Genomic DNA, 27,330 nt, shown 5'->3' on the forward strand with positions numbered 1-27,330 from the left:
ATATTTTGCAAAATTTTAACCCACGCAAGCGCTAATTTGAACCAGCGTAATTAGTAGAACTCATCACGTTTATAAAATCTGACATTGTCTTTTTTATCTTCGAAAAGAATTATTAGCTAAAAAGTAAGATGAGACGTGGAGACGTGCCTTTGTTTTCCGTTAAAAAATAATCTTGAGACTATTTTTTTTTTGGGGTCTATTGCGTAATATTTTTCGTATCATTATCTAGCCAATTCTTCAAGGCTGAGTGATACTAAGTTGTATGATTATGATACTAAGTGTAACTTCCAAGCAGCCGGAGCTCAGTTCTCCGAGTATTTAAAAAATATGGAGTCTGTAATTGTGTCATGGTAGCCCAGAAGACTGAGTCTTTTCCACGTTATAATATGTACTTTCAAAGATTACTTAGACAGTACTGACAAACAGTGAAGAAAAACATCGTGAAGAAACCTAGGCTTTTAATTTCTAATTATACATTTGAAATTGCCAATACGCATTGAACAAGCGTGGCGATTAATGCTCAAACCTTCTCCATGTGGGATTTACAGGAGGAGACTTCTGTTGATGTTTGTATGATGTAATTGTGGCCGGTATGTGACAATAGATTCATACTCCATTACATGAGACTTATGAGTCTCACAATATTCCGGTTTAAAAGTGGTTATTACCAGTATACGGTGCACCTCAGTCCATACCTTCGGAGATTAAGAGGAGTAATGTTATTGTATCACCACTTAAAAAATAAAAAAGGAGTTAAAGAGAAACATTTTCAGTTAAATACCATGTTTGAGTGACTGAACACTGACATTTTAATGTAACTTCTGCTGCGGTTGAAACATCTGACGGACCAACAAAAATATATTTTTAAAATAATGAAAAGTTAATTTTTTACTGTTATTACTTCTGTATTATTCTTTCGTGAGGACAAATAAAATTCACTAGTGTGTACACACACGACATTCGTCGTGCAATGCAATACCGCGGTAGATTTATGAGACCCTATCGTGCCTTGAAGTTAGTTGAGTTCCTCGTCATACAATAACGTGGGCCCGTAAACCGGTAAACGTAACAGTTAATGTTATTTCAGTAAAAAAAGTTATAGGTAAAGAAAAACATTACGCAAAGGAATTGTTTACACACGAACAAAGCGTAAGCCGCCTCTTTACATAGCAATTTATTTAAATAAATAAAACAAGGTGTCGGTATCACTTTTTGAAAACTCTCGAACCCAAGTTGTATTAAAACCTTCGTTGAAAATGTAAGAGCATTATTTTTGCCAGCGTTTCTCAAAGTTCCAAAGAAATAAAGTTTGTTCGTTCAATAACAAGCAATAAGTGAGAACAAAGGAAATATGAAATGTTGTTTAAGATATTGAAGAAGACTACACTAGGTAATGATATACAATTTAGGTTGAGAACTTAGGAAGGCAATTTGTTTAATTAAATTGTAAAGTTTGAGTGTATAATTTATTTAGCTGATGTGACAACACGCTTGTTAGACAAAGGTAAAATAATTGAAGTAATTATTACTGGTTTTGTTATGAAACATGATACGGTAAATTATCAGTTGACTGCTCTATTAATCATTAACCTCGAAACCATTGCTGAAATGTTGTTTTTTTTTATGGAATACGTTTACCCCCAAACGAGCAGAATAGTCACTAAATGATTAGCGCTGCCCATGGACAGCAGTGGAGTCACAGGTGCGTTGCCGGCCTTTTAAAAAGGAGTACGGTATTTGTAAATACAAGTGATACATAAAAATATTTTGTATGTTAAACCGTTCTAATAAGGCATGGTCATCAAGAATAAGAGCATCAGATCGATCTGTCGTCAGGAAGAACTAAAATTCCAATAAGTAACTTTGACATAAATAAAAAAAAAACAGGTCAAACTAAAATAAAACCGTTTAAAAAATTAAAACTTTGAGCATCTCTGACTTCAAGCCACTGAAAGTTTTATAGCCATGCTTTACAATAGCGGATCTTATCTGAACTGGCTTTATAATGGGATTGTAACCTTTTATTGCTCAAATTGGATCCAAAATATATCTAGAAATGATTTAGGTTTAATTTTATGACTTGGAAATAAAATTCAGGTTATATTTTGTGGGTTATTATAATGAATTATTATAAAGGTAGTAATTGTTAGTTACTTTATTCATTTTCATTGTGGAATGGGCGAAGATAAATGGTTTGTACTGATGCATTATAAACACACAGTTTACAGTCATTATACATGACACGTAGACTCGAAATAACAATTTGTGGATCACACAAAAAGTTGTTCCGTGCGGGAATCAAACGCACAGTCACCTACACGTTGCACGGCAGCCAGTTGCCCAGCCACCGCGCCAATCATGGAATCAAACTTGATGTCGCCTTTACCATTAATAGCCATTCTTAGTTCTTTTTAATATCTCCACATTCAGATATGACTCCACCATCAACAAATAATTATAAATACCACACTTACCTAAGAGTCAAAGCATTAGGCGCTGCTAGTGTTAATTTCAAGGGTCTTAGCCTGGCTCTTCTCGTCTCAGCAGCTATGCTGGGTGGAGTTTGAGTGGCCACATCCCGACCTCTTCTGGAACCTGATGATCCTGTTCCTCCACAGCCGTTCATGTAGGATAGCTGAGGGTGGGAGACACTCATACCCACTTTGTTGCGTTGTGATCTGTGGAGAGGGAATAGAGTTGATTTTTGTTTGCGTTTTGTTACGTGTTTGTGAGATGATAGTGTTGAGTCCAACGTTTTTAGTTAATGATAATAATTATAAATGTATTTATCATCGTTTTCGAGTTATTTAACAAAACAATATCGATTGAAAAATTCTTAGAGATCATTTAAAGCAAGATCATGATAAACTTGTTATAATGGCTGAGGAACAAGGGTGGCGACTTCACAAACTTGAGGTTATGTTTCTATTGACGCCCCACAATTGTAAAAAAAAATAAAATTGCATCCTCTAGAAAAATGTGCATTATCTACTCGGTTCTTAAAATGAAACATTTGATTGAACTAAACGATTTATGACAAAAGTGTCTTGCGACTGATTATTGAAATGCTACTCAATTTTAAGTTGTACTTAAATGTCGTGCTATCTCTGTCATTTTATAAAGAATTCTTTAAAATTGAGTAGAGCTTGAGTATTTGAGACATTATTTTTCAATATGAAATCAAAAAGAATTTTCATTATATGTCATATATTTTTTTAAAACCACATGATGATAATTGAACTTCGATGCTTTTTCAATGATACTCGTACGTGTTGGATAATCAACTGTCGCATTGCGAAGAAGTTTCATTAATCAGTTAAATCCTCTTGTAATTAATAACGATTAAACATAAATCTTCGGGTTTTGCACTCTTCAATATATCATTAGGTACGTTGAAAATATTTTTTTCTTTCTTTCATTACTATCGAGTAATCTTTTAATGGAATCTTCGTTACCTACAGCTTAAATCCATTACCACGGTTTAATCATTTTTCTTATATGTAAGTAATAGAAAAAAATATCTTGAATCCTGAATGTTACACATTTACACAGAATTACTATGAAAGATTTATATTATGCACGTTTGGTTGAAAATAAAATAATACGAGCTTGTTCAAGGTCGAATCCCGACTCAACCAAAGAAGTATTGGTATCATAAAAGCAAAAAACCATATCTACCTACCTGACGCAGTATTCAAACCTGAGGCTGTAAGGTTGGAAAACGACTATGCAATCTTTCTACTAACAAATCAATTAATCGAAATAATTAAAAAGATTAGAATTAGAACTCGAAACGGGATATTTACCATGTTTTTCAAATTCTATGAATTTCCGATATTTCGGCACTTTTGCAAGTGCCATGATCACGGATGAATTAAAAAAGATTTCCAATAAATCACGTTGAAAAAATTATTTTATTAGACCTTCCAATGTATGGCCACATTTGACCCTTTAGACCTCTTTGATTGAATTTACTTTACTATGTTACAAATCTTGGTTTCACTTTAAATAGATCAAACGCTAGGGATAAGGGTCCTTATGTTATTCATATAAAATGAGGATAAAAGTATGTACCTACATATCATTTTACTGAAAAAACTACATTACTTAATGGAGTTTTTTTGGGCATTAGCATTTTTAAGGAAAATTGGTATCTTGGGCTGTTTTAGATACGTGTATATAAAAATCTGAATTAGAATGACAATTATGTTTCAAATAATTTACAGCAAATATATATGTACTAGAAATTAGGTTTTGTGTGCAGCCATCCGTATATGAATAATCACATTGTTTACTTGATAAATGATGTCATTATTGAAAATAATAAACTCTGATTATTCAAAATGAATTAAACTATTAACAAGCATTTTGCGTCAGGCAAACACCAAATTCACCCCTTCCCAATTCCCGATTCCCGAACAACAACCCTTAAATTCCTAACCCCCAAAAAGCCGCCAACGCACTTGTAACACCTCTGGTGTTTGTACTTGTAACACCTCTATTGTTTCAAGTGTCTATGGGCGGCAGCGATTGCTTACCATCAGGTGATATGATTTATGGCGTGTTTCATAAAAAAAACTACTTGACCTTAATTAGGCAAAATGATAACCATTCATAATCCATAAACATGTTGTACCTAGTAGCACTAGTGATCCTCCACGTGAGTTGCCTCGTCACCGTCCTGTTGGGAGACAGGTCTGGTGAACTCCTCACTCCAACGCGCCTCATTCCTTGACTTGGACCATTGTCGTAACCACCACATTGTCTGTGAACAATTCAGTCAGTTAGATATATGTAGAACATACATACAATATCAGGTCGGTAATAGGTATATTATTTCAATAAGTGCGCCAAGTTAAGCGGACCCAGTGGATGCAAGTGGCGTCTTATCGTTCTACGTGGAAAACTAAGGGGGAGGCCTTTGTTCAACAGTGGACGTCTCTCGGCTGACGATGATGATGATGATAAAATGCGCCTATGTTTACTTTCTCTTCTTTTCTTTTCTTCTCTGTTCTTCTGAACAGAGAATCTACCCCAAAACTCCTTAATCTGAATTCCAGTTTACTATCAATCTACTAACAAGACAGCCGAGCAGATGTTATAACTCATAAACAGTAAATTTGAAATAACTCCATTAGTCTATTCAATGCCAAGCAAACAACGATAAACAAACAGCACTTTGATCCAATAATTCTATTGGCCAATAAATAACCAACACATAACAGAACCTCTTAAATTAGATCAGGAATTCGCGCCAGCATATATTGTAACATATGACTATCTGAAGTCATTCGTAATGCATCGTAAAATAACACAATAATGCAAGATGTTGGTAGTAAAATCTACGTGTTCTAATCTACGCGTTTATTGGCTGCAAATTATGGCCAATTGTGGCCAATATTTGATAGAATAATAATAATGAAGTTTGTGTTGGTTGCGCAGCGAAACCCATTTTATCCTATATTCGGTCTTTTGCTAGTCACCTAGTTTTTTCTGCATAATCAAAAATGTATGTCTTAGTAATTCAAGTTTACACAAGTGCCTTCTCTCTGAGCATGTCAGAGAAATCCAGCATAAGACAAAACTGGAGCTGCGGACTACCTAGCGGTTTACCTTCGGCTCGAAAAGCAGGACTATAAACAGTGTGGTTTTAAGTAAGTAAGCGTCTAACGCTCCCTCTTTCTTGCCTCGCTCAAAGTCATTGGATGATTTTCCCCCTCAAAAAAAAGCATAACACAGAAAGCTTGTATGTATTTTCCGAAACATATCCGCGGGGCAATGTCCTCAAATTTTTCAGACGAAGTTTATTTTTTCGAAGACTACTATTACTTTTAAAGATATTGAAACTAAGTCTCAAAAAATTCACACTCATGTTCACAAATCCAATATTGGCCACATTGGACACACAACATGAGCTTCAGCAAACAATTACAGTAAAGCTTTTACTACCGATTATATTGTTCCCCGTTATTTCATGTATCAATATTTACTGCCAACATTTCGATAGTTTTATGACAGCAATTTGTTATGATCTTGTTTACAGTCCTGTCTCCGTTGATGTGCAGTGACTGTACTAATATGATTGCTGAAGTCGTATTGAGAATCTAGGTGACCTGCTGACCACGTAACAGGTTACTGGGGTTCCGGCTCGACAAGCAGGAGTAGGAACGGGGTGGTTTTTAACCAGTTAGAGTCTGACACTCCCTCTCACCTCACCCAAGGCAGATGATTTTATCTCCTCAAAGAAAAGGTGACTGGTAGTGAAATTATTTAAAGAAAAAAATGAAAAATTTGATAATGAAGTTGAATGAAGGTTACCAATGCGTTAGACTGACCAAATCAAAACCATACTCGACTTGCCACTTCTTTCAATATTACTCTGCTAAGAAAACAATTGCATCTGGTAGAACATGTGATTACAATGTAGTTAAGTCATTTGTGGCCTTCTACCTAACTCTTTCCGTAAAACAAAATGTACACCTTTTATCCCAACAAACCTTTACAAATATTACCTGACTACGGTAAATGTACATTAGGTCTCGATTATCATATTTTCTCTAAACGAGCACCTTCAAAAAGCCGATGGGACTATGATAAAACTATCAACCTATTTCTAGGTAATCCGCACTTTGAACTTTCACTATATCATCCCATGTACCGGCCATTCGATAGCGATCTTGTTCATTGGCTTGGAAGATTACTAGCTATACGTTCAATCCTATCTATTTTTTAACTTAGAGATAAGAGTTCCTTAGTATAAGTTTTTTTTATGGTATAACCCGGTAAACTAGGATATCACCTAATGGTAAGCAATCGCCGCCACCTATGGACACCCGAAACATTAAAAGCGTTGCCAGTGGGTTGCGGTTCGAAAAATAGGAACAATTGAAGGACCGAGATTCGTCAAACAGGTTAAGAAAACTATCAGTGAAATTTATCAGTTTTGAGGCAGAACATTGCAGGGGCAGTAAAACACTTATGTGAAGTATCTTTAAAAAAAAACCTTTAGGTACTCGTCTTCCAGCAAATCCCAGTTCTTAATTACATACCAAATATTCAATATAAAATATTCTAATGCACACAACCTTCAACACATGTTAATCAATTAACAAACCTAATCTTAGGCAGATTAAGTTCAAATTTACTCAGCGAGACTCATTGTCACCACGTTAGTAAGAAAATTGAATTAGCGATTTTATGTTAATGTAGGAATAATACAGCAAACGGACTAAGTGTGGTTTATGCCGGCAGTTTGGTTACCATTACCATTTATTAGTGTGGCGTGTTTGGAGATATACGGGGTGAAAATTTGAGGAAAGTTGCAATAATTTCTGATCATTGTTTTACCGTTTACTTCAACATTTTACTACAAACGGACTATTTTTCACATCTTACACAATTATTTTTCACATTAATATACAGTTTATGTTAGATATACGCACGAATCAGGCAGTGACGGATTTCGTAGCTAGAATGTAGTTCTTGTTTTCCCTTTATATGGTGAGCGGACTTTTAAACAAACTTTCGTGCCATGTTTTTTTTTAGGGAAGGAATACCATCCAAACAACTTCTCCTTGGGTGAGGCAAGAGGGAGTGTCAGACTCTTACTGACTAAAAACCACCTCGTTCGTAATCCTGCTTTTTGTGCCGGAGGCTCGGTGACCCGCTTGGCAGTTTTCAGCTCCGGATGGTGCCATGTTGTTCACTAAAGCCTGTACGTAAGTATAATATAAATAATGTTCCTTGATTTCATCAGATACTACCTTTTTTTTTCATTAACAATACTTTGATACATCAGGCATTTCGAAACCAAATTCAAAACTATAAATACCAAGCTTACATTTCAATCCCAATAACTTAAAAAAAATACCCAAAAGATTAGCTTATCGTACATCGCGTCCGTTCACAAAACACTCCCTTAGATTTCCACTTTATTTATCCCTGGCTGCCTGCCAAACGGCTTACAAAGAGGGCTGGGTCATGGCATCGATCATAATGAACAAACGAAGCATGAATAAAATCTATTTGTTTTTTGATCCTTCAAAAAAGGTCGAAATTTCTTAAATAAACAGACTTTCTTCGGTCTTTGATCCTTGTAATTACGTAATAGCTTTATTAATTGGGTGAAAAATATACCTTCTGGTGGGGGTTTTGTTTTTTGCGGTTGAATTTTGGTTGTAATTTTAAGGGATGTAATGATAGCTTAAAATTATTTCTTTTTTTTACTCTGGTTTAGTGGTTGTGAGTGTATAATTATTAAGGTTCTTGATAAAAATTATAGTAGTATTGAAGTTTATTAATTTAATAAAAATTGAGAATTGCTCGAGTTTTTTGGCTTAAGTAGGGATGATGACGGGGTATGAAAATTAAAAATATATTTAGTCCGTCAGTTAGGTAAAACAAAAAATATTTGAAACGTATTGTTTTATTTTGTCACATAAGATAACAATACGTAGATAAAATGAATCAAAGTTTGCGTATAAAACGTGCGTCACGGGACATTTCAAATCAATATAGTATCTTCGAAAGTATTTATTTGTTTCCGTACGAAAAAAAATGGTGTTGTTTTAAAATAATCTACAAGACGACCTTATTGGCTTTATAATATCAGTTACAGTACAAGAAAAGTGTAAAAGAGAGATAAATCATGCGTAAACAAAACTTACTTTAGTAATATAATTAAAACAATCTATCATCAATAGTTAGGCGTACAAACTCTTACAGAATCTCAAAGAACCTTACAATACCCATAATAGGTATGTCAAATTAATTAATTAAGAACATTCCAACGTTTAACTAAAAACGTTTATACGTAAACTAAACTCCACAAAGAGAGGCGCGAAGTGTTTCGAACTTCTCTATCCTAAGTTCAACTTTGATAATCAAAGAATTCTTTGAAAACAAGTCTTCAAACTGAAGATCAAAGTAGGAACGTATTGAACCTTCTTTATGTCTGTAACCGTTTTTATGCACTGAAACTAGTTGTTCAAGGGCCAATTCGGTACGGTGTAATCGAGTGTGTTAGTTTTTTTAGTAGACTTAACTAAAAAACATGGTTTACTCACGTATATTAATGGAGAAAAGCTCTATTAGTTTCCAGTCACAGAGGGGCTCAGTCATAAGCAGCGTTCGTAGGCGCGGCGACGTCACGCAGCCTTGACTCGGTGACTTGAAACTAGTAGAACATTTCTTTATGAATGTACGCGAGTAAACCGTAATTTTTTAGTTAATTTATTATGTCTCGCGATTATAAATATATAGTCTTATGACTGTTTTTAATCACTACACCATCGAGTCACCTTTACTTTACCTTTAGGTTGGTGAAAGTCAACATTTTGTTAAGTATCACCTATAAGATTTAAGAGAGGTTTACTAAAATGGGCATCACGTAAGGTTTACGAAAATCGGCATCGCTTCATTTATACTTAGAAAGTCACAGAGGTGCACAAATTAAGAATAAATAAACTTTTCGTTAGTAATATTATGAATCCCATGAAATGCGTAATAGGGGTTGAGCTTATTGGAAACGTTAATTTTTGAATGATTTTACAAACACAACAGCACACTGCAGTTGCTTATAATGTAGTCATGAAGCGGACACATGTAAATGCGTTATGAGTACCAGTGATGTAATTTATATTAATATAATACATTAAATATTGTTTTCACGTGTATATGCCTGTTGTACAGGCATATACACGTGAGAACACGTGAGAATACGTGAGAAATAATGATGAAATAATGTATTAAAGTGTTTTTTTTAAAGAGTTATACTTGTTTTTACTCGGTTTTCTCCATTCGAAGCTACGCTTTCGAACGAGCACCTTGCTTCACTGATAGACAGACTGACGGACAATTCAATTTGACTTTTCAAAAGTGCCTAATTAAAGATTAAGTGAAATTTAATAAATTCTATGACTTTTTTTAAGTACACAAATGTGATTGTGTCACAGAACAAACTACAGCATTTTTGAGGCCATAATCTAATCTGCTTACTAAAAACCACAACAGAATTCATCATAATATGATCTGCTTACTATAAACCACAACTTACTTAATACTCATTCCACAATCCACATTATCCACAGAAGAATATAATTTATCTCCCAACAACACAAAATGCAGGAATGAATGACAGACAAATCACATTCCGAAACGTGTTTGTCAGCAAGACAAATGATGACCAAGGGGCTTTTACGGTAAAAAGATCCCCTATAATCTCAAATGTAGCAAAAATAGCGATCATTCTCTCAAATGACCGAAGCAGATTAACCCTCATGAATCGGTCTTTAGATGCTCTTTCATTTTCCTTAACAAAAAGAAGTGTATTGTATTTTTGACGTGGCTCAATTGGTATTTTGGATATTTGTGTTTTTTTTTGGGATTTCTGTCGGTCTCAAGTTTTGATATAATTTGTCAAATGTAATGGTCAAATGAGAATTTATCCTGTCACAAGTTTGACCAGTAATACCATATTTAATTAAGTAAATACTGTCATGAGCCCATTGCAGCGGTCCGACTACAACGTAAAACACATCGTATTATTTATGAAAAATATAGTTATTTAACCTATGTATAAAATCTTCAAGATATTTTATTTAAAACTAAGTTTATTTGTGGATTTACTTCGTTTAGAGAAGTGATAGTGGTGTGACTAATAAACAGGAGAATTGAGGCTCAATCTGTGGCCTGGGCTTCGAAAATAAATTGAATTTTTATATCACAATCTTGTCTGACCTTGAACGAATCCTGTCCAGTAAATCTGATAGACAGACGCTGTGTCACGTGCGATTTAATTCGTGGTTAGAATCAGAACAGGACATTGATAAACATAGATATGCATTGGAAAATTAGTTTCCAATTAATGAAAGTACTTACTATTTATTAGCTCTAAATTGGAATCTGATCTGCATTATAGTTAATATTACCCATATTCAACTATAAGTGACCATATTTAGTTACAGTTAGACATCTAGAGGTCAGCTTACTTTGAATAGTATGTTTAGACCTTCCTTAAAAACGAACTAACAAACAAAATAAATAGATTTTATTTTCTAAAGCAGTTTAAGTTGCAGTTTAGTTTCTTGTCCCAAAAGTAAAAATATTTATAAACAAACATTAAAAACAAAAACCAATTAACAAAACTGTTCCTACTAACAATAAAAACATGCGGTACATAATTAGGAAATGCTCGAAACATTCCTACAATTTTCCGCCCACAAAAAATAGAGACCGAATTTTCCCAAACTATTTTCGTCCACGTTTACACAGTGCCTAGATGTTTGGCCTTAATATCGTCAGTTGTGCAGGCTGCACAGCTCACTGCACCCATCTGCACAAGACACGGTTCAAATGACATGCGGTTTTTGCACGTCGCGTCGGCGTAGGATTGAGGGCAGCGAATACGTAATGAGATGGGAAAAATCGGTGTGGGATTTCTTTTTTGTAGGAATGTATTTATTTTGTTGCACGTGTTTGGATTTTGATAAAGTTGGTTTGGAGATGGTAATTGGTTTTGGTGGTTTGTGTTCTATGTATAGTATGTCGTGTTGCCTTTCAAATTTTGAAGGACGAAGGGAAATTAGCATATTTTCAGCGTAACATCCACTTTTCACCGGTTGTGTTATGAGTTCTATGTACATCATCAACACATCAATAGTTTATAAGTGGTCATTGATTATCAAAGACTTCTTCTTACACAACGATAGTTTGAGCATTAATCACCGCGCTTGCTAAATGCGAGTTCTAAAAATAGATTTTAAAAATTAACCATCCAAACTAGGGTGTTAAAGTTTCAAATACACTTTAAAATCTACCAATTTTGTCGCCTCAAGAAAAATAAAAATGCATCATTTACAAAACAAAATTATTTAAGTTTTTAGAACAGTTTCAACAAAGGAAGAATTTAACTTTCACATAAAAATTAAAGTGGAATTACGACCATAATAAAGGCGACGAAGTTATTTTCTTTCTTCTAACAAAACGACTTAGCTGGAATGACTTAGAAATTACTTAAGCTAAAAAAAGTGTTGCCAACAAACTTTGTTCAGGGGAAGCTTGGCGGCAACTTTCTGGGGTAACCTGCGAAATGTGAGTTATGAAACTCTTAATATCTTGCCAAGCAGTCGACATCAAATCATTTTTGAGTTACAATTCATATATTTTGTTAGAGACGACCGAGTTTTTCGTATATTGCCGGTTGAAATAACGGATTGTCTTGTTTGTGTAGGTAAGTTTGACTATTAAGTATGTATTAGTTTCTGCCAGTGGCTTCGCATGCATTCCCGTGGGATAAAACCTATCACCCAAGTATACCAAATTTCATCAATTTTCAAAATCATAAATGTACGAAATTCGTTTAGGTGTTTCAGCATGATTGACGGCCTAACATTCAAACGTCCCAAAAAACAAACCTTCATATTTATAATATTAGTGTGATTATTTCAAGGTCATTTTGAATTTAAGTTTGCTGGGTTTGGATTTTTCCTTAATTCTATTAACTAGCTGTAGACCGCAGAAATTAGTTGTCTCTATATTAATAGAAACAACTAGATTTTCGCCGATTTGTCCTAAAGATTCATCTCTTTAGCCCAATTAACCCCAGATTAAAACTCCGTTACATTTTGAAAAAAAGAACGAATCAAATTCACATTTGTGCTTATACCACTAATGTTATAAAAAAGTAATAAACAATTAAAATTAAACTCACCTCCTCTGCGTCCCTCCAGGTACAGGCGTGGCAGCAAGTCGAGCCTGCCTCTTCAGCAGTTGTACAGTCAGCGCAAAAGAGACGACCATTGTGAGCATAGGAATGTAGAAGGCGACCAACGAGCCGAAGATCCAGAACAAGCGGTTGTTTATAACGCAGAGGTCTGGGGTCGGCATTATGTTGGTGCGGTTTATAAGACCTGGGGACAAGGAGTATTTGAATTAGGTGGTATGTTTTGCATAAAGTATTATTGTACTCAATACGATCTGCAGTACATGGTAAAACTCACAGACTTATATCATGTAAAGAAATAGTATTACAATTTAAATCTATAAAAAAATGAAATGATTATATTGTAGAATATATGCCACATAATTACGAATGAAATTTATCTAGAACTTCGTCAATAAGATTGATTGGTAGAGAATGCCATACGGTATTAAATTCACCTTATATACTACTATTTAATTGTATTGTGTTCATCAAAGATTGAATAAATGAATTAATAAGCCAGTTAATTTAATGTGATGTTAAGTCTTATTTTATTTTAGCATTCAACTTAAAAAGTGGTCTTCTCTCCAGATATCCTCTTAAAAAGCCGTTAAACAAAGCAGAACGAACAAGAAAGACTCGTTAAAACAAACAAACAATCTAAAATAAAGCCTTTAAAAGTAAAACACGGAACTCAGCGAACCTGTTAATGACTTGTTATTTTAAAAACGTTCATTTCGACCAATTGGTCTGAAATTAAGTTTTGACAGCGAGCCAAGTCCCATTGCTTTTCCCAATTTATTTGCTCAAGTTAACAATACCGGTTAGTAATTGCCAGTTCGTAATAGAGAAAGCACTGATTTATGCCACTAGACTTAAGACTTATTTTAGAGTAAACGAGTCACTATTCTTGTTTGATTGTGATTTATTGCTATTCTTTTCTAATTTTTGTTCCTAACTTGTAAAATGTAGTAATTTCCGAATTTGTTAAAAATTATAAAATGTGTCTTGCCTTTTACGCTTCCAAATCTTATACCGATTTTTTATATATTTTACATATAAATACATTTTAGAAACTGAGTTAGAGTACAATTCACTATGTTTCCACTGAATACACTATGTACTTTTTCATCATATCAGTCTTCTAATGAATAAAACCACTATAGGTATAACCAATAAAACCACCATAGCTAAAACGTCTGCACCTGCTAGACTTCAAATACGAATAGTTTGAGAAGTCAACCTTCCAACCTTCGTCACAAGTTAAGTTTGTACGCAATCAAGAAACTAACACCTGTATACTAACTACAGTTTAATTTGTGACTTGTCCTTGTAACTTTAAAGTTTAAGTTTAACTGTTAGACATTGTTTGTAATAACTTCTAACATTCCACTATTAGTTGCCGAGTGGAGTTTAATTCTTGCTAATTGCGGTTGTTATTAAAGTATTTGATAGTCATTAGTGATGATGTATTAATATGTTAAAGTAACTGTGTAACAATGGTGTAGACTAATTACCATAATTCTCAGTTCAATACGAAAGATGAAGAATTAACATGATTAACTCGTGGTCGCAAACGGAGACAAATCGAGAAAAGAATCTCCGATTCCGACCATTAGTTTGAGCAAACTTTAACATGTTTGGAAATCCTCAGAAAATTGCAAGTAAGATTTTGTTTTTTGATTTTATTTTGTAATTCAGAAGATATTTAAAAACTCACGTAAACTTACATGGTCAAGAACTGAGGGTAATTTATATTCTAAAATAGAGTTGAAGACTTTGGTATAGATTTTAACTTACCTAAAACAGTAATAGAACTTGACACGAACATACTGAGCAGCCAGACTAGTGCGATCTTGATGACGACCACTCTCTTGGTGGAATGATGCCGACTTTTCAATGGATTCCTGATGCCTAGGTACCTGTGAACAATATCATTAAAAATATTTACAAATCATATCATATCATCAAAAATATTTACATAAAATTATAAATATTTTTAATAGAAAGGATGTAGAATGCAGCAAGCGTAGGAGTGTATGATGTGGTGCGTCGTATACTGCTGCTGACCACAAGAAGGTAATGAATAATAAACTAAAACAAATTGTTAAACCAAAGAAGTGGTTCCCGGAAAAGTTTATCGTCATTGAAAAGTAGATTTTTTTGTTTGTCCGATTTGTTTCACATTTTGCAGAAAAAACTACAAAAACAGTTTATTATAGTTTGTTCATTTTTGTTTAAGGACGTTAGTCAATTTCCCGATATCTATCCCGATAGACCCAAAACCTTTTCAACAAGATCTTTTCCCGTCTCTTTATCAAATCAAGGGAAAATGGTTGTATAACTAACAAAGCGTTTGAAACGAACCATTTAATCGTTCAAATATCAGACGTTTTTACTCTAAATATAAAATTACACAAACAAAAAGATTTTTATTGGAAAACCGAGATCTCTTTAAGATTCTGAGCGATGATAATTTATCAAATAGCCTGTCAATAATGGAGACGGCGGAGTTTTAGAAAAGTTTTAGTATTTTTTTTTCATAATTGCTTTCTTTTTATCACATTTTAATTATCTTTTGACGTTCTATCGATTAGGAAGTGAATGGTTTCCGATAAAATGTTCGGTATATTTTTAGGTACTTATTGATCTCACGAATTGGCGTGTTCTAAATGAGAGTTAAATTAAATTCAAGGATTAAGAAAAAGTTGTCTGTCGTATAGAGTGTGCCTATGTATTTTGTAACTTAAATGCATAAATTGACTGCACGGTTGGTGCGGTGGCTGGGCTACCGGCTACCACGCAACGTGTCGCGGGTTCGATTCCCGCATGGAGCAACTCTGTGTGTGATTCACAAACTGTTATTCCAGGTCTGGGTGTCAGGTGTATGTGAACGTTTGTAAAGATACAGAAAATATGAATGTGGGGCACCGTTTTACTTCGATACGAAAAACAAATACTCACACTCACAAAAAGTAAAAAATTAACCAATTATTTTAAAATTTCAAAAGTTTTAACAGTCAAACCATGCATACATTACACATAAAAATGTAATATACAGAAACCTAAAGTATAAGAATACTGTAATATAATCGAGACGTTGTAAAAAAGCTGTAACAATATACATAAATACAAATCTAATAACCCTGCGGATAAAGCTACACCCTTTCTTCAATATGATAATACTAAAAAAGTAATTACATAACCTCCAAATAATCTGGAATAAAAGATACGTGATATTTTACACTCCAATTTGATTTGAATCTTATATCATATTATAGACTTTACTTCAATATACTCATAAAGTTTGGCAACATAAAGTTAGGGGCTTTGTAGGCCACGGCTCGATTTATATGGTTTTTAAAATTTTGAGTTCTTTTAAACCTTTTTTATTTATATTTTGAGGGGGTAAATCATACAGTGACTGCTCCCGCCATGAAGGAAGCGAGCCTAGAATCTTCAGATAACTTTACATCCAAACTATTCGGCTATTCCTCAAAATTCATAATAAGGAAATTTATATTTAGTAAACGTTATAATTCATAATGCTACGACGTCACACGATATTAATATTTAACCGGTTTCAAAAAAAGAGGTTCTTATTTGGGCTGTATGTATGTGTCGGGATCGAGGGTAGAATTGAAACACAGGCGTCCACCCTCGGCGCTCGACGGAGTCAAGGATTCATCGGCTGAGCGGCGTGTTGATCACTTCTCGTGCAGCAGCCGACCAGTGCGGTCGAATATTGAACCGTCGTGTGTTTCAACCGTATACCTAGTCTGTAACCTGTTAGTTTGATATTGTAACAGTTAATTATCTTTCATGTACTTTGTAACCATGTTTGCACTTTGAGAGTGACTGAGACCTCTGAGTTTGTTTCGGCATTTCTTCTCAGAGTAGTCGGTAGGAAATGCCGGCCCCATCAGTAGCTTAAGTAAAGTAACAGTGCAATGTACAGAATTAAACAATAGTTCCATATCGAAGACTTTATTATTTTACTGCTACCTTCGTCATAACGCCCACAAGTATTCCTGACATGAGTAGTGAGATTCTCCTTTCACCGACATATCGAAAGTGAGAGATCTCCTATCTCCGACATCAGAAGTGGGATGGACCCGGACGATTGAAGATGTTGAAATCATCGGAGCTGATTCATCGAGAACTACTTGCATTCGACCCCAACAAAGAAGACTGCGATGCAAGGCTCAGCTTGGAGTGCATTCAAATCCAACCCCAGCACAGCACATCGTCATCTGGTACACAAGCAACGGCGACAGCGGCAGCGGACCAGGGGACGCGGCGACGGCAGCGGACCAGGGGACGCGGCGACGGCAGCGGACCAGGGGACGCGGCGGCAGCGGCAGCGGGCCAGGTGACGCAGCGTAAGCGCGGCGTATGGTGAGAAGTGTATTGATGTCTGCAGTTGGACACTGCATCATCGGGAATATTCAGGTGACCTTGTTCCTTTTAGTATGATTCTAATATCAAATACTTTATAGGATGAAAATGAGTCAGCGTTTCCAGTTTAGGATTGTTGATTTTGCGATCAGAAGTATTATTTTACTTTTGTCGGGTAGTCATAATAAAAACTTAGTCGTGATGTTTTAGAACCGAGATCAGTTGAAGAGTCATTAGAATGACGTCTGTTGGGTAATGTTATTCTGTGTTGTATATTGTTAGGTTGAGATTTGTAATGTGTTAAGCAAGAATAGATAGTTCTAAACAAAATTCATGACAGTTATCTAATCATCAGGACCGGTCTACTTAGAGCCTAATGTAGTAATTCTAGAGATCGAAACATTCTGATTTATTGTACTGTACCGTGAGGGTTTATCACAGTCGTTACTGCGACGGGGGCTCGAGTCCATAACACAAGTCGTAGCTGACTTGTAGTGGCTTGGGAGTCCTTGCGAGTGACTATCATGTGGTAACCTTGAAGCGATCGATGTTGGTTACTAATCATTTAATTTGATTTTGATTGAGGGTACCCAGACATAAGATACGTTTCCGAAAGTACATTTTAGTACGCTGATAGACTGTTAGGTAGTTATTCTAAATTTAGTCGATCAAGTTGAGTTTGCCTAGTAAAGAAAACCGCGAAGTAACCAGACGCGGCATTTCATTTTGATATTGCGTCTAGTTTGAATAGTGTACAGGCCCACTATCAAAAGCCAATAGTTGATATTTTGTTAGTTAACTTCATTAAACTGGCGCATAGGTTGTAATCGTAACTATGAACCGACAGCACGATTGGCGCGGTGGCTGCGCAACTGGCTGCCGTGCATCGTGTAGCGGGTTTGATTCCCGCACGGAGCAACTCTTTGTGTAATCCACAAATTGTTGTTTCGGGTCTGGGTGTCGCGTGTATGTAAAATTGTGTGTTTGTAAAGCATACCCACGACACAGGAGAAAATCCCAGCGGAGCATGATTATTTTAATTTTGTATGTAAGATAGTAGGTACATTGAGAATTATTTTAAAAGATGTTACCGACATTTGTTACCTTTTTACCATTATGAGTATTGTAGTTGTAACTGTGGGTAGACTGGTTGTTTAAGCGGTAGTTCGGCATTTTATTTTGATTGTGCATCTGAATTGAATAGTTTTGAATAGTTACAGTACAGTTCTGACGAATAAGGACGAGGAGGATATCTGATCACCAGGTTCCTCGAGAATTTTGTGAAATGTAAGAGGTAGAATTTCCTATACACATCGTTACTACTTGTACTCAACACTCATCATTCACACTCATGCCTTAAACACTCGACACTGTGGACCGCACCGCATGGGTGACATGTGGCGCTGGGTCTGGCACAATGGACCGCGCTCATGAGGAGCATGAGGCGATGGTCAGTGTACACACCAGACCGCACTCATGAGGAACACGAGGCGATGGGTCTATGCACGCACTCGCACTCGGACCGCACACATGAGAACCATGTGGTGATGGGTCTGCACAAACTCGCATTGAGACCGCACCCGTGAAGAACATGGCTGTTGGGTCTTTACTCACAAGCACATACTCACACTTACATCATGTACACGCACTCACATACACGTAGGTACTTAGAAAAATATGCCGACGAATTAAAGTTAAACTGACATAATTAAGATAAAGTAGTTCAAATAGCAGATACCTTGGAGGGTAGATTAGAATAGTTGAAGGTAGTAGAACCTGTGTTTGAGTTTGCAAGGTGATCGTAGTTTAAAAGATGTTTGTTAATGAGGGTTTCAGTGGAAACCATGGAGTCTAGCAGAGACTCGGTATTCCCATGTGGGGTTTACGCGAGAGAAAATTACTAACTGTGTGTTACTGAACTGTGCGTAGCCGTGATCACGTGTAAAGCTTGAATGCTTTGAGTTACTTGGTAGAATCATTATTTTGCGAGTAACTATGTTTGTGAAATATCAGTTTCACTGGTTTTGATATTGATTTGTTTCGATACATAGTAACGAGTTAAGTAACATTTTTATGAGGATGATGGTTCAAGTTTTAGAAGGTCACGCATCAGGCGAGATTGGTTTTGATGAAGTTAATGAAGCTCGGTAGAAACTCGGGTAAGGGGACTCTAGAAGCCATTATGTGTTTGTGCTGTCTCTATTCGTTTGTTGTATGTTTGTGTCCGATCACCTCAGTAGCGGTCGCGTATTCGCAACCCGGTCGCAAACGGAATCTCCGAGTGTCGCCTCGAGAGTCCGTTCGGTGCGCGGTACGAGTTTGGCTCTGACGGGGGTCGGCGGCTGTCTGTGTTCGGTATGTTTGTGTTCGATCACCTCAGTAGCGGTCACGTATTCGCAACCCGGTCGCAAACGGAATCTCCGAGTGTCGCCTCGAGAGTCCGTTCGGTGCGCGATGCGAGTTTGGCTCTGACGGGGGTCGGCGGTTGTATGTGTTCGTTTTGTGTTCGCCGGCCGGGGCCGGAGCCGGGGCACTGGGTGCATTGCTCGTGGACTCGAGTAAGGGCATGCCAGGGGCCATTGTTGGTAGTTGCGTGGTTACCAGGTGGTGACGCACGGGAGATCCATGTGATGGATGTCAGCAATGTGATTGCTGGTCGGCTTGAGAGCCGGGGCACTAGGTGACTTGCTCGTGGACTCGAGTAAGGGCATGCTAGGGGCCATGTGATGGAAGTCAGCAATGTGATTGCTGGTCGGCTAGAGAGCCGGGGCGCACTAGATGTCTTACTCGGGAGTTTCTAGAGTTGTACTGAGTAGTTTGTAATTTTTGTTGATAAGAGCGGCTGTGATGCGTGAACCTAACAGTTTGATGCTTTTGTAATTGTGTGTGGAATGTGGTCAGGAATGACCGAGCTATATGATACTTTGCGTGTAATTTTCTGTCACAGATGAGCTGTCACACGAGGACGTGTGCAAGCAGGATGGCCGTGTCGGGATCGAGGGTAGAATTGAAACACAGGCGTCCACCCTCGGCGCTCGACGGAGTCAAGGATTCATCGGCTGAGCGGCGTGTTGATCACTTCTCGTGCAGCAGCCGACCAGTGCGGTCGAATATTGAACCGTCGTGTGTTTCAACCGTATACCTAGTCTGTAACCTGTTAGTTTGATATTGTAACAGTTAATTATCTTTCATGTACTTTGTAACCATGTTTGCACTTTGAGAGTGACTGAGACCTCTGAGTTTGTTTCGGCATTTCTTCTCAGAGTAGTCGGTAGGAAATGCCGGCCCCATCAGTAGCTTAAGTAAAGTAACAGTGCAATGTACAGAATTAAACAATAGTTCCATATCGAAGACTTTATTATTTTACTGCTACCTTCGTCATAACGCCCACAAGTATTCCTGACATGAGTAGTGAGATTCTCCTTTCACCGACATATCGAAAGTGAGAGATCTCCTATCTCCGACATCAGAAGTGGGATGGACCCGGACGATTGAAGATGTTGAAATCATCGGAGCTGATTCATCGAGAACTACTTGCATTCGACCCCAACAAAGAAGACTGCGATGCAAGGCTCAGCTTGGAGTGCATTCAAATCCAACCCCAGCACAGCACATCGTCATCTGGTACACAAGCAACGGCGACAGCGGCAGCGGACCAGGGGACGCGGCGACGGCAGCGGACCAGGGGACGCGGCGACGGCAGCGGACCAGGGGACGCGGCGGCAGCGGCAGCGGGCCAGGTGACGCAGCGTAAGCGCGGCGTATGGTGAGAAGTGTATTGATGTCTGCAGTTGGACACTGCATCATCGGGAATATTCAGGTGACCTTGTTCCTTTTAGTATGATTCTAATATCAAATACTTTATAGGATGAAAATGAGTCAGCGTTTCCAGTTTAGGATTGTTGATTTTGCGATCAGAAGTATTATTTTACTTTTGTCGGGTAGTCATAATAAAAACTTAGTCGTGATGTTTTAGAACCGAGATCAGTTGAAGAGTCATTAGAATGACGTCTGTTGGGTAATGTTATTCTGTGTTGTATATTGTTAGGTTGAGATTTGTAATGTGTTAAGCAAGAATAGATAGTTCTAAACAAAATTCATGACAGTTATCTAATCATCAGGACCGGTGTACTTAGAGCCTAATGTAGTAATTCTAGAGATCGAAACATTCTGATTTATTGTACTGTACCGTGAGGGTTTATCACAGTCGTTACTGCGACGGGGGCTCGAGTCCATAACACAAGTCGTAGCTGACTTGTAGTGGCTTGGGAGTCCTTGCGAGTGACTATCATGTGGTAACCTTGAAACGATCGATGTTGGTTACTAATCATTTAATTTGATTTTGATTGAGGGTACCCAGACATAAGATACGTTTCCGAAAGTACATTTTAGTACGCTGATAGACTGTTAGGTAGTTATTCTAAATTTAGTCGATCAAGTTGAGTTTGCCTAGTAAAGAAAACCGCGAAGTAACCAGACGCGGCATTTCATTTTGATATTGCGTCTAGTTTGAATAGTGTACAGGCCCACTATCAAAAGCCAATAGTTGATATTTTGTTAGTTAACTTCATTAAACTGGCGCATAGGTTGTAATCGTAACTATGAACCGACAGCACGATTGGCGCGGTGGCTGCGCAACTGGCTGCCGTGCATCGTGTAGCGGGTTTGATTCCCGCACGGAGCAACTCTTTGTGTAATCCACAAATTGTTGTTTCGGGTCTGGGTGTCGCGTGTATGTAAAATTGTGTGTTTGTAAAGCATACCCACGACACAGGAGAAAATCCCAGCGGAGCATGATTATTTTAATTTTGTATGTAAGATAGTAGGTACATTGAGAATTATTTTAAAAGATGTTACCGACATTTGTTACCTTTTTACCATTATGAGTATTGTAGTTGTAACTGTGGGTAGACTGGTTGTTTAAGCGGTAGTTCGGCATTTTATTTTGATTGTGCATCTGAATTGAATAGTTTTGAATAGTTACAGTACAGTTCTGACGAATAAGGACGAGGAGGATATCTGATCACCAGGTTCCTCGAGAATTTTGTGAAATGTAAGAGGTAGAATTTCCTATACACATCGTTACTACTTGTACTCAACACTCATCATTCACACTCATGCCTTAAACACTCGACACTGTGGACCGCACCGCATGGGTGACATGTGGCGCTGGGTCTGGCACAATGGACCGCGCTCATGAGGAGCATGAGGCGATGGTCAGTGTACACACCAGACCGCACTCATGAGGAACACGAGGCGATGGGTCTATGCACGCACTCGCACTCGGACCGCACACATGAGAACCATGTGGTGATGGGTCTGCACAAACTCGCATTGAGACCGCACCCGTGAAGAACATGGCTGTTGGGTCTTTACTCACAAGCACATACTCACACTTACATCATGTACACGCACTCACATACACGTAGGTACTTAGAAAAATATGCCGACGAATTAAAGTTAAACTGACATAATTAAGATAAAGTAGTTCAAATAGCAGATACCTTGGAGGGTAGATTAGAATAGTTGAAGGTAGTAGAACCTGTGTTTGAGTTTGCAAGGTGATCGTAGTTTAAAAGATGTTTGTTAATGAGGGTTTCAGTGGAAACCATGGAGTCTAGCAGAGACTCGGTATTCCCATGTGGGGTTTACGCGAGAGAAAATGACTAACTGTGTGTTACTGAACTGTGCGTAGCCGTGATCACTTGTAAAGCTTGAATGCTTTGAGTTACTTGGTAGAATCATTATTTTGCGAGTAACTATGTTTGTGAAATATCAGTTTCACTGGTTTTGATATTGATTTGTTTCGATACATAGTAACGAGTTAAGTAACATTTTTATGAGGATGATGGTTCAAGTTTTAGAAGGTCACGCATCAGGCGAGATTGGTTTTGATGAAGTTAATGAAGCTCGGTAGAAACTCGGGTAAGGGGACTCTAGAAGCCATTATGTGTTTGTGCTGTCTCTATTCGTTTGTTGTATGTTTGTGTCCGATCACCTCAGTAGCGGTCGCGTATTCGCAACCCGGTCGCAAACGGAATCTCCGAGTGTCGCCTCGAGAGTCCGTTCGGTGCGCGGTACGAGTTTGGCTCTGACGGGGGTCGGCGGCTGTCTGTGTTCGGTATGTTTGTGTTCGATCACCTCAGTAGCGGTCACGTATTCGCAACCCGGTCGCAAACGGAATCTCCGAGTGTCGCCTCGAGAGTCCGTTCGGTGCGCGATGCGAGTTTGGCTCTGACGGGGGTCGGCGGTTGTATGTGTTCGTTTTGTGTTCGCCGGCCGGGGCCGGAGCCGGGGCACTGGGTGCATTGCTCGTGGACTCGAGTAAGGGCATGCCAGGGGCCATTGTTGGTAGTTGCGTGGTTACCAGGTGGTGACGCACGGGAGATCCATGTGATGGATGTCAGCAATGTGATTGCTGGTCGGCTTGAGAGCCGGGGCACTAGGTGACTTGCTCGTGGACTCGAGTAAGGGCATGCTAGGGGCCATGTGATGGAAGTCAGCAATGTGATTGCTGGTCGGCTAGAGAGCCGGGGCGCACTAGATGTCTTACTCGGGAGAAGTTTCTAGAGTTGTACTGAGTAGTTTGTAATTTTTGTTGATAAGAGCGGCTGTGATGCGTGAACCTAACAGTTTGATGCTTTTGTAATTGTGTGTGGAATGTGGTCAGGAATGACCGAGCTATATGATACTTTGCGTGTAATTTTCTGTCACAGATGAGCTGTCACACGAGGACGTGTGCAAGCAGGATGGCCGTGTCGGGATCGAGGGTAGAATTGAAACACAGGCGTCCACCCTCGGCGCTCGACGGAGTCAAGGATTCATCGGCTGAGCGGCGTGTTGATCACTTCTCGTGCAGCAGCCGACCAGTGCGGTCGAATATTGAACCGTCGTGTGTTTCAACCGTATACCTAGTCTGTAACCTGTTAGTTTGATATTGTAACAGTTAATTATCTTTCATGTACTTTGTAACCATGTTTGCACTTTGAGAGTGACTGAGACCTCTGAGTTTGTTTCGGCATTTCTTCTCAGAGTAGTCGGTAGGAAATGCCGGCCCCATCAGTAGCTTAAGTAAAGTAACAGTGCAATGTACAGAATTAAACAATAGTTCCATATCGAAGACTTTATTATTTTACTGCTACCTTCGTCATAACGCCCACAAGTATTCCTGACATGAGTAGTGAGATTCTCCTTTCACCGACATATCGAAAGTGAGAGATCTCCTATCTCCGACATATGTATGTTTGTGCACAATTACCTCACGATTGGTTGAACCGATTCTGAAGCGATTTTTAGTATAATATTTTTCAAACTTGAAAACATTTTAGGTAGGTAAATATACCTAAAATCTTTCTCATTTTATTAAGTCGGGTAATAAACCGACTTACACTTTAATTTTTTAAAGACGTTGCCCTTGTTTTTAAAACAGTTTAAGAACTTTTCATTCGAAAGCGCGGTTCCATACAAACTTCTTACCCGTATCATTACAATATTTCAATAAGTTATATTCTACACGGTTCGCTTGCTCGGACTGCAGCTTGCAACCGCATAGTCATCGTCATAAATCTTCAGGGAATACCTTATTTCCACGTTAGAGGTACGGTTGATGAGTTTTTAGTATCGCCGATACGGTATGGGTGGTTGTAGTATCGATGAGGCTATGAATCTCGCGATTTGGATGATTGTAAATTGATTGTTTCCAGGAAATAAAGAACACATTACTCATACACGTGAATTTTGGGAGAAGTAAATAAAGAGGCAATATTTCTTATACATTAACTTTTTGCCTGTTATTTTATTAGTTTGAGGACTTGTTTCACAATATCTGGATAGCCACTATGTATCAGATAACTTTGAATTAAGAAGGTAACTTGTATGCACTTTCCGTCACATAAGTTTATCGGCAGTTATATGATGGAAGGTAGTGAAACAAACGCTATATATTCAACATGCAAGCATATCATTAAACATTATACCAAATTTAAGTTTCATGTCATTTATTAAAAACTATCTATCTTGTCCTAATATGTCATAATAACCACAAACATACATAAAAGAGACCACAACTCTTCTATTGATAAAATGTTATGTCATGACTGAAAGTACATAATAATAAGTTAGTATATAATCTTGTTTTGTCACTCCTGTCCCAGCTGCCTGCATGGCCCAATATAAAATGAGATGCTGCCACGACCGAGCAGGCAATATATTAAAATTACGTGGACGCACGTCACAGTAAACTCCTGAATAAACCAAAATAAGACGCGACGCATATATGAGGAAAGCAACGGATTTTAATATTATGATGAACATGAAATTGTTTCGAAAATATTGCCTTCTTGCCTCGTGAAGTGTGGGCGTAAAATTGAGTAGAATTTGTTTTTATTTTTATGGAAAATATTGTCTTTTTTGGTTTATTAATTTAGCTATATTTTCGTGGGATTTCGTTTATTTTTTCGATTATCTACTGATTTTGTCATCACCTTCGATCTTTTTGTAGTTGATGAAAACGTCGACGAAAATAAAACACGATAGAGACAAGTACCCTTAGTATGAGTTCACTTTACGTTTAAAGTAATCGAAACAAGAGCTCGTTCGGCGCTCTGATTGGTCGGCCCGAATAAACCAACTAATTAGAGCGCCGAACGCGCATTCGTTTCATTTTCGTTTAACGTAAAGCAAACTCGCACTAAGGGTACAGGATGAAATTCTGATCTCCAACTTGTTTGACTAACGTGGAAATCAGTAGCAGTTTTCCACAAAAACTGTTTTATGCGGACGAGGTAATATCACGGGTCCTGCACGATCTTGATTATTAATTGAAAAAGTAAAAAGTATTACAAATTGAGAATTTTATACCAAAAGTCCACTAAACGTAAAACTTTACGGCAGTCAGTAAACGATGTCATAAACGCGACACTGAAATGGGCAGCTAATTAAATCATACAATTCAAATTATATTGAACTCCTGACTCACAGGAGACTACATAAAATCAACAGAGCGTATTATATTACACACCGAAACTAGCTTTCTGTCCGCAGCTTTGCGTGCGATTTAAGAGCACGATAAAATTGATGAACAGTTTTTTGTTAGTCATAAATAATTTGCAAATCAATTTTTAGCTTTCTCCTTTGACAATTGCTTCATACAAACCTCTACCCCCAATTTTAGAACAGAAAATTATAGAAAAATCAAAAGTAGTTTTAGTATGTCACTCTCCATCCCTTCAACTATCTTCACTTAGAAAAACAAGTCAATTTGTTGCTCTATTTTGCCGTGAAAGACGGAGAAGTAAACACAGACTGGAAATAAACACAAACACATTCGTATTTAAAATATTTTAAAGGATGACTTTGTGGTTTAGGTCCTTCATAAATTAAGTGAGTCGTCAACCACTTTACGACTAAATTTATTATGCATTAAAATCTGTGACTGGTCAAAAGTAGCTAATTTAATACCGTTTTCCCCCAAAGGGGAAGACAGGAGCTTTGTTCAAAGTCTGTCATTATTTGCTATAGTTATTTATGGCATACAACTAGCTATAGCTAGCCGGCCTCGTCTAGTTATTTAAGAGATTGACATGTAAAAGAATTACATTCTAACCTATTTGCAAAATAAATATCATTTATCATTATCATTTATAGGATACTTCTGGAAAAATTTAAAACATATTTTTTTAATGAAGTTTATGAGTTTGCGTGTATGTTCTCATGTCTCACTCAATCATATTAAAACGTCTGAAGGGATCAGAATGAAATTTTGAAAGGAGATAGATTTTTGTCTGGAACAACACATAGACTACTTTTTATCTCACGGGACTGTGAACAAAACCACTGGCAGAAACTGTTGTTTATTCCAAGGTCAAACTATTCTACCATGGCTTGCGAAACGTAGAACCTTACTACGCATCCCTTAGGACAATGTCAAGAGAGGACTTTTTTATACTTTCCTTCGTTTATCAAATACAAGGCACATGATAAATCCCTGAGGACTAGTCGACGACTGTTCTATGTTCCATCAATATGTTTGTGTGCGACAGTATGGAAGGACAAAATGGCTTGAGATAAAAGCTAAATATAATATCATAAGTGTGAGTTAAGATAAAGCAGATAATATATTTTTTTCTTAAGTTTTTATGTCCTCTGACTTTAAAATGATATTACCTCGTTGCTGGAGGTGTTGGTTCGATTTCTGTTTTGGAATATTTTCGGTTTTACTGGTAAGGCGTCTA

General features: G+C 37.4%; 2 protein-coding genes across 3 annotated transcripts in view; one reads left to right on the forward strand and one right to left on the reverse strand.

Annotated features, from left to right (window-relative positions):
* LOC118262463 (5-hydroxytryptamine receptor 2B) overlaps nucleotides 1-27,330 on the reverse strand; it is a 119,915-nt gene that overhangs the window by 14,914 nt on the left and 77,671 nt on the right. The window contains 4 exon segments of the mRNA XM_035573834.2: nucleotides 2,475-2,678; nucleotides 4,637-4,765; nucleotides 12,710-12,908; nucleotides 14,501-14,622. Coding sequence (XP_035429727.2) covers nucleotides 2,475-2,678; nucleotides 4,637-4,765; nucleotides 12,710-12,908; nucleotides 14,501-14,622 — 654 coding nt within the window.
* LOC118262919 (uncharacterized) overlaps nucleotides 6,928-27,330 on the forward strand; it is a 401,080-nt gene continuing 380,677 nt past the window's right edge. Inside the window, exon 1 of one of the 2 annotated variants that reach the window (XM_035574597.2) lies at nucleotides 6,928-6,937. The gene's annotated coding sequence lies outside the window, so the exon portion shown is untranslated. Of the gene's footprint in view, nucleotides 6,938-9,895; nucleotides 9,906-27,330 lie in introns of those variants that run through there. The other variant, XM_050697761.1, reaches the window with a different exon arrangement.

The sequence above is a fragment of the Spodoptera frugiperda genome, chromosome 12 (assembly GCF_023101765.2).
Source record: "Spodoptera frugiperda isolate SF20-4 chromosome 12, AGI-APGP_CSIRO_Sfru_2.0, whole genome shotgun sequence".
Classification (NCBI taxonomy): Eukaryota; Metazoa; Arthropoda; class Insecta; order Lepidoptera; family Noctuidae; genus Spodoptera; species Spodoptera frugiperda.